Source organism: Myxine glutinosa, chromosome 7, assembly GCF_964187855.1.
Source record: "Myxine glutinosa chromosome 7, kmMyxGlut1.1, whole genome shotgun sequence".
Lineage (NCBI taxonomy): Eukaryota > Metazoa > Chordata > Myxini > Myxiniformes > Myxinidae > Myxine > Myxine glutinosa.
The window spans coordinates 43,431,159-43,444,534 of record NC_136267.1 but is presented as its reverse complement, the minus strand read 5'-3'; the positions used below and the strand labels follow the sequence as shown (position 1 = coordinate 43,444,534).

The window sequence follows — 13,376 nt, the reverse complement described above, 5'->3', positions numbered from 1 at the left end:
CGAAAGCGTGAGCGCATGGAACAGCTTCGAAAAGACGTGACCTCGCCGTGATCTCGCGAGATCTTCCTGATCTCGCGAGATCACGGCGAGGTCACGGTAAAATAGTGTATGCCGAAAGAACATATGTGATTTGTAAGCCAATGCCTGATTTTTTGCCTCGATTGCCTCGATCACGGCGAGGTCACGGTAAAATAGTGTATGCCGAAAGAACATATGTGATTTGTAAGCCAATGCCTGATTTTTTTTGATGACCCGAATCATCAGCCGTGTTCTGTTCTTCATAGAGGTTTCAAAATTCTTACAGCACAGAACCTCTCCAAACATTGGGTCCACAAAATCAGATGTGGATCTGCATGAGTAGATCCTCAACCTCAGCTGTGTCCAGTCAGTCAATCAGGCTATGCAGTCTCACTTTCAAACTGCGTTAACTGTGGATATTTACCTTCAATGATATCGACTTTCATTTATTATCACATATTCATAATCCTTCTACCACATTCCATTATAAAACAATACATATGCTACCTCACATTACTGGTGAATATATGCATGCCTGACCTTACAGATTATTTTTTTATTTTTTTTTATTTTTTTGTATTCAAGATTGAGGCTCGTGAAAGAGCTAACATTAATCACACAAAAAGTCAAACCGACACAAACCGACACATAAAACACAAAATAAGGGGAGCGGTAGACAAGATGGGGAGAGAGAGGGAAGGACACAAACACAACATTTGAGAGCAGGGACATCGAGAGAACTGTGGGAGGGAGAGGGCTTGGGGGGAGGTCGGAGAGGTATAAAACATATGGACACTGCAAGGACTTCCAGGAAAGAAGTTGGTATTTCAAAAAGTGGAATTGGGGTGAAATTAGCGGGGGTAGAAAAGATCAAGGTTTTGGTTGAGGGAAGATAAGAGATGGTGGTGAACAGCTGTTTTAAAGACTTGGAGGGTGGAGTGGGATTGAAGAGAGTGAGGGAGTTTGTTCCAGAGGCGGGAGAAAAGAGGAATGAAGGAGTGAAGGTGAGCATAGAGTCTTGATTTTGGCAGTTTAACCAAAAGAGGGTTGCAGGCAGATCTTGTGCGACCTGTAGGAATATTTGCGGGACAGAGCCCAGAGAGAGCTGGGGGGGCAAGGCCAGAGAGGAGTCGGTAGAAGACGGAAAGACCACCAACCTGCCTGCGGTGAGTGAGTGAGAGGCCCTTGGAGTTAGCTTCATCGCAGGAGATTCCAATGATTCTGAAAGCTTTGGCTTCAACAGCATGAAGCCGAGCTGGGTGTGAGGCTGGAGCACCGGCCCAGAAGGGGGAACAGTATTCCATTGAGCTGCGGATGAAAGCCTTGTATGTGGTGAGGAGCTCAGGTGTGCCAAGGACGGACTTCGCACGATGGAGGATGCCCAGTCGGCAACTGGCTTTGGAGGCCAGCTTGGCAATGTGGTTTTCCCAAGAAAGATCATGGCAGATAGTGAGACCCAAAAACTTGAGCGACAGAACTTCTTGGAGAGGATTGTTGAGAAAGTAGATGGGAGGGTTTTCCAGTCGGTCTTTTCGGAGAGACGTAGTAAGAGTGTGAGATTTGTCAGGATTGAAAGACATGTCCCACTTGTTTGACCAGTTTGTGATTTTGTCCAGGTCTGCAGAGAGTGAGGAGGCTGCAGGCTGCCGATCTGAGGGATGAGGATTGAGGAATGGAGCGGCAGAGAGTGGAGTCATCAGCAAAGAGATAGAGAGGATTTTCCAAAGAGTCGGATAGATCATTAATGAAGACCAGAAAAAGCACAGGGCCCAGAACACTACCTTGGGGAGCTCCAGCCAGAACAGGAAGGGGCGATGAGAGAAATCCATTCAGGGCCACACGTTGACTACGACCAGAGAGGAAGTTCGCAAGCCAAGCGTGGAGATTTCCATGGATACCATAGGAGGAGAGTGTGGTGAGCAGAGCTGGGTGCCAGACTGTATCGAAGGCACGTGATATGTCGAGGAAGACAGCTCTGATTTCCTGTTTGGCATTGAGGACCTCCATCCATTGTTGAGACAGCAGAAGCAACATGTCCAGAGTAGAATGACCTGGTCTGAATCCAAATTGATGATCGGAGATCCAGCCATTGGAGAAGAGGAAGTATTTGATATCTGAAGCAATGATGGAATCCATGACTTTGCTGATAATTGGGAGCAGGCTGATTGGTCTGTAGTTGCAAGGATCTGTTTTTGCACCTTTTTTGTGTAAAGCAGTAATGTTTGCTGATTTCCAAGATGCTGGCAGATGACCTTGAGCAAAGGAGAGGGTGAAGAGAACAGAGAGAGAGTGAGATAGAGGTGCAGAGCAGGATTTTAGGACCGGTGGGCTGATGCCGTCTGGTACAGTTGCACAATCAGAGTCGAGGTTTGTCAAAAACTTCTCCACCTTGTCAGGAGAGAAGGAAACAGAGTCCAGGAGCAGTTGGGTTCGACTGGGTAATTTGGGAACAGAGAAAGATGGGTTTGGGACACAATAATTTGAGGCAAACACAGAGTTGAGGCATTCGGCTCTGTCACATGCGGTGTCAACGGTGTAGCCATTTGAGGTGAGGGAGGGGATGGAGGGGGAACAAGCACCAGAAACGGATTTGACCAGATGACACCAGGATTTGGAGGAAGGAGACAGGTTTGAGAGTTCATTCTTGAGTGTGGAGAGATAGTGCTTTCTGGCACTCCTGAGGGTAGACACACACTTGTTCCGAACTTGGTGGAAGGAACTGAGATTACCTTCAGTTGGATTTGCCATCCAATTTGCCATTCAGGGCAACTGCCTCACCACAAGATTCAGTGTACCATTGACGGGAGGAAGGGTAAGACAACTGAAGACGAGATGGGATACATCTGTGCATGAGAGAGAGCGGTTTGCTTTGGAAGAATTCCCAGGAAGAATTGATGTTAGATGCAGTGGAGATGGGAGACCAGTCCAGATGATTGATGGCTGCTTGCAGACCGTGCCAGTCGGCCTGAGTGAAATGCCAGACTCGTCGACGCTGAGGTGGCTCTCTGAGAATGGCCAGAGAGATGTCCACTTTAACAAGCACATGATCAGAAGAACCGATTGGAGCAGAAGAAGAGCAGCAGACATTTGCAGGGAAGTTTGTCATAACCAAGTCTAGAAGAGAAGATACTCCATTGACTGAGATCCGGGTCGGGAAATTGACAGATTGTGTCTGTCCCAATGAGTCACAGAAGTCCTTTGCTGAGGTGCCATGGCTGGTGAGAGAGGAACCCACACCCAGCCAGCTGGCATGGTGACAGTTGAAGTCGCCACATATGAGGAAGAGGGAGTTGGGATGAGTTGATAGAAGTTGTTCCATGTTGTCAGACAGTGACAGGTAAATGGAGTCATCCCTGTTTGGAGGACGGTACAGAACACATATGAACAAAAGGTGGGAGCGGAGAGGAAGCCGTAGCCAGAGGTACTCCTGGGGGTGGGGTGGAGAGAGGGCAGTGCAAGGAGAGTGAGGAAGAGAGTTTTTGATAAAGATAGCAACCTCACCACCAGGACGAGGCTCAGGTCTATCATACCGGAGGAGGGAGTAACCAGGAAGAGATATTAAGGAATCAGAGACATCTTGAAGGAGGAAAGTTTCTGTTAAGCAGATCAAGTCTGGATTGTCAGAAGCAAACTGAATGGAGAGATCAATCAGGTTTGAGCGAAGGCCTCAGATGTTTGAGGTCTATATCGTTAATGAGGAGAGAGGGGGAGTATCAGGTGCAGGAGAGGGGAGGGGTGGGGTAGGGGCAGATGAAGGATGGGCAGGGGAGGTAGGAAGAGCAGTTAATAGTGTGTCAGAGATCACAGAAGAGTTACAAGAAAGGGAAGGATGAGGATGAAAGGTTTGATGGTGATGGGATGAGGCACAGTGAGGGGTTCTTTGAGGGGTGGCAGAGGAAAGTATAAGGTTGGGGGAGGTGGGGGTATGAGATAGAAGGGAGACGAAGTGGGGAGGAGGCAGCTTTGAGAAGGGGGTGGGAGGGGGGAGAATTGGAGAGGGATGGTCGGGGGGGGGGGGAGATTTGAAGGGGAGGGGTTGGGGGGGAGTTTTGAAGGGGAGGGGTTCGGGGGGAGTTTAGGAGGGGAGGGGCAAGGGGGGAGTTTAGGAGGGGAGGGGCAAGGGGGGAGATTTGGAGGGGAGGTGCACAGGGGGAGTTTTGAAAGTGGATGATTCATGAAAGACGAACATTTATAACAAATTGGGTTCATTGTGATTTTCAAGTTAGCGATCCGTTTAAGAACGATAGAGGAGGGGTGGAATGAATTTGAATTTAGAGCATGTGGTGATTTAGAATTATAAGAGATTGAATATTTTTTTAAATAGACAGATTCCATCGACATTACCCAGCATTCCCCTTTTGCTTACCACTGAATCTAGCTGTTATACAAATACAAAAACTGTCATTTTAATGGATTTCCCTCATGCTCTATGTTTGAATCCTTGGAAATGTATTTCTTTGAATATTTCACCAATGAAAAACTGCAAAGCATATTTCCACTAAAATAGAAAGATGTGTGATGTGTGTTATTTGTTGTTTGTTTTATATTGTGTGTATTTTTGCATAAAAAGAAGATATATATGTATATATATTGCCATTGTTTTGCCTTAGGGCAGGTGAACGGTTTGCCCAACAGGGCTGGCTCCATGATTCCAGTCTGAATGGCTGCAACAGGACACAGCCTATGTGTGTGTCTGTCCTAAAACGTGGCAACCAGGGGGCCTTGAACGGAATACTACCCACCTGGCCAGAGTCTGGTGAGTGATGAGCAGTATTGACACTGCAAGGCCATTAGTCGCAGCTCTTTTGTCGATTGCTTGTCTCTCTTTTGGTTCACTTGCTAAGCAAATGGCCTTCACCACAAAGTGGCAAAGTATGCAAAAATGAGTTTTTAAATTATGCCCCCACTTTCCCTTTGTTATTCTGCTTTTTGAATATGCGTTGTCCTTTGCTCCCCCCCAACTGTGAAACATGTTTCCTGTGTTTCCTGTTTACCCCTCTCCTCACCAAATTCTTTACATTTTTTCATCTAATCCACACCACCAGGCTTAATATCTGGATGTGCAACAAAATATTTGTTTTGTATAAGTGATATATTGTTATGGTTAACATTTGTCGTTTAAAAAAAATTCTCTGCTGTTCATCGTTTCATTGTTATTATTTTAAAAAATGAACAGTAGAAAGAGCTTGAGAAGGGTAAGACCTGCTGCCATTAAGAATGACCACCTTTTCCTATGGAAGTGAATAACAGTTAACTACAATGAGTGGACTGGCACCACATGTTGACTATACTGGATGGGGCAAGTACGTTGATTATCCCCTCCCTGTGAAAGTCATTGATTATGCCAGTTTTTCACAACAATCCACTAGTAGTGAGGCAGTTCTCCTGAAACCTGCTCGACTTCCAGAAACTTTGGCTTCAAACCCCTAATTCAAACCCCTTCAAACCCCCAAACACCTGCCACCTTCATCTTGATTTGATCCAGACCAGTATCCTCACCAATAATGATCACACTGCACCATTTTTGGAACGCTTCATTTGTGGTGTGGAGAGGTAATTTTATTCAGGACATCACTCGTCATGTATACATCAACCATATTATCAAGGGTTGTCATGGCACCGATGTACGGTGACTCGACTTTGCATGCTCTATTTATTTTATTCCTCTTATCTTTTTTTATCGTTCATTCTATCGGAATTTACACTTATGAAAGAGAGGAACTACTGGGGATTCGTATCAGCTGTGGTGAGTATTGCAGACAAGCATTGACAAATCAGAATTTGATTGAGACGATCCAGACCAAAGGCCTAGCCATCCTGGTGCTCGAAAGGGTGGTGGGGAGGCAAGCATGGATGTGTCCTGACAAGATTGCGCAAGCGAAACAAATGTTCTCCATTGGCAAGCATCTTTCTTGCCAACGTCTGTTCTCTTTGCCATAAAATCGTTGAGCTGAACTACCATATTAATACTCCACAGGACTGCAGAGACTGTTCAGTATACTGTATTACAGAAACTTGGCTTGATTCATCCATCCCTAACGCCGCTGTACAGATCTCTGGATTCATGCATCATTGGTCTGATCGTGCATTTTAATCAGTAAAAAAGGAGACTGGTTCTGGATTGTGTTTCCTTGTGAATGATTCTTGTGAATGAATGACTTCAAGATTACCTCTCATTCCTGCACACCAGAGTTGGAAACTTTCATCATTCGTTGTTGTCCTGTGTACTTCTTAACGTGAATTTTCTTTTTTAATCTTGACTCCTGTTTATATAACCCTTGAAGTCAGCACAACATTCACCATTAAAACAGCTTTCGGACGTTATTACTCTACATGAAAACGCAAATCCAGGAGCACTATCCATCATTGCCGGAGATTTTAATCATACCAATTTACAGAAGGGATTGCCAAAATTATATTGGCATGTTACTTGTACCACGCAAAAGAACATGCTTTTGGATCATTGCAACACGATGATCAAGTATGCATGTCGTTCTCTGCAGCGTGCCCCACTTGGCGATTCGGACCACAACATGATCCGTCTCTTCCCTGCTTACCGCAAACAACTGAAGCGCCAGAAGCCCATGAAACGTTTGGTGACTCAATGGACCCCAAATGCTATTCAGAGCTTGCGTGGTTGCTTTGCATGCACGGATTGGAGCGTCTTCACGGAAAATGCCGCTGACATCGATGATTGCTCTGACGTCATCTTTGACTACATAAAATTCTGCCAGGAAATTTCCATCCCAACGGAAACATTGACTATATATTTGAGTGGAACACACTGGTTCGATAAATCAATTCGCAGCACACTCCGTGCTAAGGAAGACCCGTTTAGATCAGGAAGTGATGCGGACTACAAGAAAGCGAAGTACGAGTTATGCAAGGCTATCAAAGATGCCAAGTGTGACTTATAGGAAAAACTGTAGGATAACATGCTGAAGAACACTGGCAAGGTCTCCACACGATAACTTGTTACAAGCCAAAGTTGAAATCTCCAACGAATGATGACACACTGCCCGACAAACTGAATCATTTCTACAGCGGATTCAATCGCCCGGTGAGCACAGCATGTCCATATGCTGTCCACATGTCTCAAGCTTTTGTGATCCCCGAAAATGACACTCGACACATTCTGATGTACCTTAAGGTCAGAAAAGTGACTGGTCGTGATGGTATCAGCCCCAGCCTGCTGTGGTCTTGTGCTGATGAACTGTTGCCCATTCTAAGTCTACTTTTGAACTGGTCACTTCAGCTTTGTAAAATTCCCTGGTTTTGAAAAGGTCCATCATCATCCCTGTGCCAAAGCGTTCCCCAGTGAGTTGCCTTAATGATTTTCGACCAGTTGCCCATCACATCCTTCATTCATAATGAAATCTTTTGAACGTCTCGTTTTGCAGTACCTGAAATCTGTTTTTCCTGCTTCACTTGAGCCTTATAAGTTTGCCTATCGCTGTCATTGTACAGTTGGAGATTCTGTTTCACTCACTCTCCACCACGTGTTAAACCATCCAGATATACCAACGTTTACCCAACCGGAATCCACACCTTTAATGAATCTTTTCTAAAGTTTTGTGAGCATCTAAAGCATGGTTATGGATATTTTAAAATCATGCCACTCATTTCATTACCAAAATGTTGTTTTAAGGCTGTCTATTCACAATTAATCCATTTATTTTTCAATGGCACAATTGTATATTTTTTTGGGCACACACTATCAAAGTACTTCTCATTGTATGTGTATCGCACATACAGTATATGACGATGAATGCATTACTACTATTATTACTATTAAAAACCACTTCCCTTTTCTTTGCAATCCATATGCTGAAGATGTGAAGCAGACTGGCTCCACTGCTTCGTGCATACCACCGACCATTGATTCCGGGGACAAGGTAATGATGCAATTTGATACAATATCTATACCCTGTTAAACGACCACTGCATGGATTAGTTCTGCAAAGTATTTGCAATGTGAAGCGGTTGGAAATTGGAGAAGAAAGTTGTCGTTACAGTTTTGGCTGAAAGTTTGAAGTCGAGTTCAGATAAAGTACTGCTGGAATGTTTGCTTTCATTCAGTCATTGATAAAGAATGTACTAATTTTGCAAATTCTGTTGTTTTTTTCAATTGTGCTCAATTTTACATTTGTATCAATTCAATAACATTTTCAAATGCTGCCATTGCGATCATTTCAGATTGGAATTCCAAATGAGCACGAGTAATCAACATGCTTCCGATATGTTCATCATCTTTATGTCATAATATGACAACTATGGAATTATAAAGAAGCAAAGGTTTTACTTTTATAATTCAAAGGAAATTTAAACTTCTGTTAGACCCGGTTTACGTCGGAGATTCGTTCCTGAAAAGTGTAACGAATATCGAAATGACGGAAATCAAAGCAATATTTTTCATAAGAATTAATGAATAACTGGGAAGGGCATGCATTTCCAACGTCTCCACTTCACCTTTTATATTTTGCTTTTTACCTGCGATATTACCCTTTTTTGGTTAATGACAGTTATATTCAAATACACATAAATAAAATAAAAACCAATTACCTGACATTTAAATAAAAATTAGGAACATTTTAGATAAAAAATTTCCTGACCTTCTTCTTACCTCTTCTGGAAGCGGTCGAACAATGAACGTCGGCATTTTTAGGTCATTTCATCTCGATCTCGAAGAGATGACCGTATAAAATGGGTCGTGATGTCCGGAGGTCCGTCCGTCCCATCGTGTTAACCTTTTTGCTCTTTACGCGACTCCTCCATTATCACCCGACTGATTGTGCTAAAACGTGATACATGAATACAAGACAGGTTCCCACACAATCGCTCGGGCTTCAGTTTTTCAATTTCGAATCATGGGGGCTCCCAGGGTGTGTTACTCTCTGAAGCTTCGGATACCTATTCATCCCTTTTTTACCAACTGGTTGTTCTGAAACCCGATACAGCCATTCTATTCGATGGTCCGCAGGATCGCATAGTCATATAATTTTTGATTTCAGATCAGAGGGGCTGTCAAGGGGGTTCTCCCAAATCCCACTCTTTAACTTGAAATTTACGTAATCATTAAATTGACTCAAGTCTAACTTCTGTGACATTTACCAGATTTTGGATTCAGCAAAGGTCTGAACGACACCCTCAATAGATGACCGTCAGCTTACCCGGGGCTATTTTTATAAATGGTATGCAGTATGCACCGTAGTCGGAGGCAAACTTAACAACCTGGCCACATCAACAGCATGTTCACCATCATCCATTCAACAAATTACATTGAATTTAACTTCTACGGTAACACTTTTGCAATCCCGCTTTTGCAAGCTAATCTCCAGCATAGTACATTTCTTTCTGTGTGCTGCAAAGTAGTTCATGTGCAGGGTAGATGGAGGTGAAGGCTGAGGTGAGGCATACGAAGGCTCTCAGTGATGTAAATTTGGTTTGAGACGACACAATTCAAGTAGTGGTGTTAATAAACGAATATATATATATATATATATATATATATATATATATATATATATATATCTATATATATATATATATATATATATATATATATATATCTATCGATATATATATATATATATATATATATATATATACATACATACATACATACATACATACATACATACATACATACATACATACACAGACTTGGCATTTAATATGGATTTTTTTTTTTTTCTTGACGGGTTTACTTTCTGAACTCAGTATATCAATCTGGTGAGTTTATTTTACCCTTCGGTGATTTCTTTGTTAAAAGAACCATGTCACTGATTGTCTTTCGCAGCAAGAAGTCAATAACAGGATTATATCACAGGTGGCATGACAAAATGTAAGGACAGGTACATTTGACGATTTGCTTCACAATCGGGTATATAAGGGTTGTTTCGTTCTGTATTAGTGGAAAACAACTGCTGCACGTCAACAAAAGTTATTGCCGCTTCTTCTGGAGATGGTCCGTCAACTTGACAATGCTGTTTGTCATGGAGTGGTGGCTTTACGAAATTCTGGCATGAAACAGCGTGCTATTGCTCGGCAGTATGGCATCACTCAAGGTCAGGTGTCAAAGATCCTGAAACGAAATGCTCAGAGGGGTGTCCCTACTCCAATACCGAGGTCAGGACGTCCCCGCAGAACCACAAGGAGGGATGATCGCCAGCTGCACCGGTTAGTCCGCAATGGCCGTACCAAGTCAGCGAATCGGCTTAGGGCTGAGTGGCAGCAACTGACAAATGTGCCTGTATCCAAAAGGCTAGTCAACCAACGACTGGTTCAAGCAGGCTATCGTGCCAGGCGTCCCCTGAGAAAGCCAGGTCTGACCAGACAACACCGCCAGCGCCGATTGCAGTGGGCCAGAGAGCACCATCAATGGCAGCCAGGACACTGGAATCACGTGATCTTCAGTGACGAGTCTAGATTTCTGGTCTATTGTCAATATGGCCACGTCCGAGTGCGCAGACAAGTGCATGAAGCCTACAACGAAGATTGTATAGTGCCAAGAGTCCAAGCTGGAGGTGGTGTGGTGACCGTTTGGGCTGCTTTTCATGCAGGGGCAAAAACTGACCTGGTTGTTCTGAATGGAAACCTGAACCAGTTCAAGCACAGGGCCATTCTGGAAGAAACATTGCTTCCATTTGTTCGTGCAGCCTTTCGAGGAAACTTTGTCTTCCAAGATGACAATGCACGGCCTCATCGTGCTTGCATGATCCAACACTTTCTTGCTGACCGTGGTGTAGAGCATATGGAGTGGCCTGCCATGTCCCCGGATATGAATCCGACAGAGAACTTGTGGCCAGAATTAACACGTCAAATCGACAACTTGGACCAGCAGCCTGCCTCTGTGCGTGAATTGCAGCAGTCTATTGTAACTGCATGGCAAGCGATTCCTGTGCAAACCTTGGCAAATCTCGTGAACAGCATGCCTCAACGTGTGCGTGCTCTCCTGAATACTCGTGGGGGTTACACGAAATTCTGAACTGTAATTTTACTGTCCGTAATCCCAGTCGTAATTTAACTTTTGTTTTTGTTAAAAAAAATTTTTCGCTAATGTGCAAAAAAAAGACAAACTTCTGGAAAACGCACAGAAGTTTAACACAGTACTGTCTGTGAATTGAGTTCGATGTCACTTTACATCACTTTCAAGGATCAATTTATTTGCTTCGAAATGTCAAATGTGGTTTTTGTTTCTTTTAAAGGTCACATTAACAAAATCTAGAATAATTTCAACATAATTCCAATGAACTTTTGATTCTAAGGCATCTTGAAAAGTAAGTTCACCCCCACAAAAAAAATATTCCATATTAAATGCCAAGTCTGTATATATATATATATATATATATATATATATATATATATATATATATATATATATATATATATATATATATATATATATATATATATATATACAGTGGAACCTTGACTTACGAGTGCCCCAACTTACGAGTTTTTCGAGATACGAGCCGTCACTCTGGCAGTTTATTGCTTTGAGATGCGAGCCGAGATCTGAGTTACGAGCTTTCGCCACCCGGTCACGTGGTTATCTTGCCGTGCAAGTACAGTATCTCTGTCGTATAGCGCTGCATTTTTGTTTTCGCATGTTGGTTATTTTGAGTTTACGCCACCAGGTGGGTTCTGGTCACGTGGTTATCTTGCCGTGCAAGTACAGTATCTGTCGTATAGCGCTGCATTTTTGTTTTCGCATGTTGGTTATTTTGAGTTTACGCCACCAGGTGGGTTCTGGTCACGTGGTTATCTTGCCGTGCAAGGACAGTATCTCTGCCGTCAACTTGTTCAGAGTGCCGGCGATAGCTCGCCTTCTCTTTGTGGAAAACACGGTACTGAGAAGAAGAAGAGGATGATGTGCTTGGATATAAAACACGCAATCGTCGAAAAACATGAGCGAGGTGTGCGTGTTGTCGACTTGGTGAGGCGGATGTGAAGGCAGCTGAAGATTTTATTATAACTTTTGCCGAACTGATAGAAGGCGAACGATACATCCCCCAGCAAATCTTCAACTGTGACGAGACAGGGCTCTTCTGGAAAAAGATGCCGAGGAGGACGTATATAACGGCAGAGGAGAAGAGCATGCCAGGCCACAACTTGTTCAGAGTGCCGGCGATAGCTCGCCTTCTCTTTGTGGAAAACACGGTGAGATCCTTAACATCCAACAACTAATGGGACACAAACGGGGCGCCCAGTTTAGCGGTACACACATTGATGAATCACCCTGCCTGTGATTCACCCATGACAGGTTATAGCTGGGTCGGGATTCAAACCCAGGCTTGACAGTTTAGACTTTAGAGTCAAGTGTGCGTACCTCCAGTCCAGGCCATCCTGCCAACTTGTATGCTGCATACAGGTGAAATATAAAGCGCGAGATATTTTTATATATACTGTATATTTTAAAAAATATTGGTGTGGTTTTTGGCGGGCTGGAACGGATTAATAGCATTTCAATGCATTTTAATGGGGAAATTTGATTTGAGAAACGAGCAATTTGAGTTACGAGCTCGGTCACAGAACGAATTAAACTCGTAAGTCAAGGTTCCACTGTATATATATATATTTATATGTATATATATATATATATATATATATATATATATATATATATATATATATATATATACACAAAGAATTAAGTTAAGCACCCCTACACAACGAATTAAGGTAAGCACCCCCTAATATATATTCTTTGTGTATATGTATACATTGGCATATATTCTAAGGTATGTGAGATCAAATAATGATTGGTATGACATTAGCAATTATCCATTGATGAAATGCAGATACACAGGGTCTATGAGACGTAGGGTTGAGTCAGTGATCCGATCACGTGGGTCCTACACACGTTATTGACGCAAAGATCGCTAGAGGTCTTCTCAGAACAATGACTGTACGTTAGAAAACATAAACGTCATCCACACTGTCCGTGATGGACCTATAGCTCCATACTTAAATTGAGGTGCAAATATGCCTAAAATTCCCAAAAAATTCCACCTTAAATTATTCAGAATAAAATATTGCAAACGGCATGATTGTTATGTTTTTATGTGACCATAATATCACTTCTCCAGAAAATATAGCAATATTATGGGTATATTACACTGTTTTGACGACAACAAACTTGTAATGTGCGAGGTTGTAAAAAAACGGGAGGGGTGCTTAACTTAATTCTTTGTGTATATATATATATATATATATATATATATATATATATATATACATACATACATATATATACATACATATACATATACATATACATACAGCCTTGGCATTTAATATGGAATATATTTTTTTTCTTGACATGGGTTTACTTTCTGAACTCAGTATATCAATCT

At 42.6% G+C, this 13,376-nt stretch overlaps 1 protein-coding gene across 1 annotated transcript in view; it reads left to right on the top strand.

Moving 5' to 3' along the window:
• The window catches only part of LOC137431172 (uncharacterized), a gene marked incomplete in the record, with an annotated part of 229,080 nt that overhangs the window by 119,241 nt on the left and 96,463 nt on the right, over positions 1-13,376 (top strand). Inside the window, 2 exon segments of the mRNA XM_078781587.1 lie at positions 4,629-4,774; positions 7,852-7,913. Of these exon segments, the coding sequence (XP_078637713.1) occupies positions 4,629-4,774; positions 7,852-7,913 (208 nt within the window).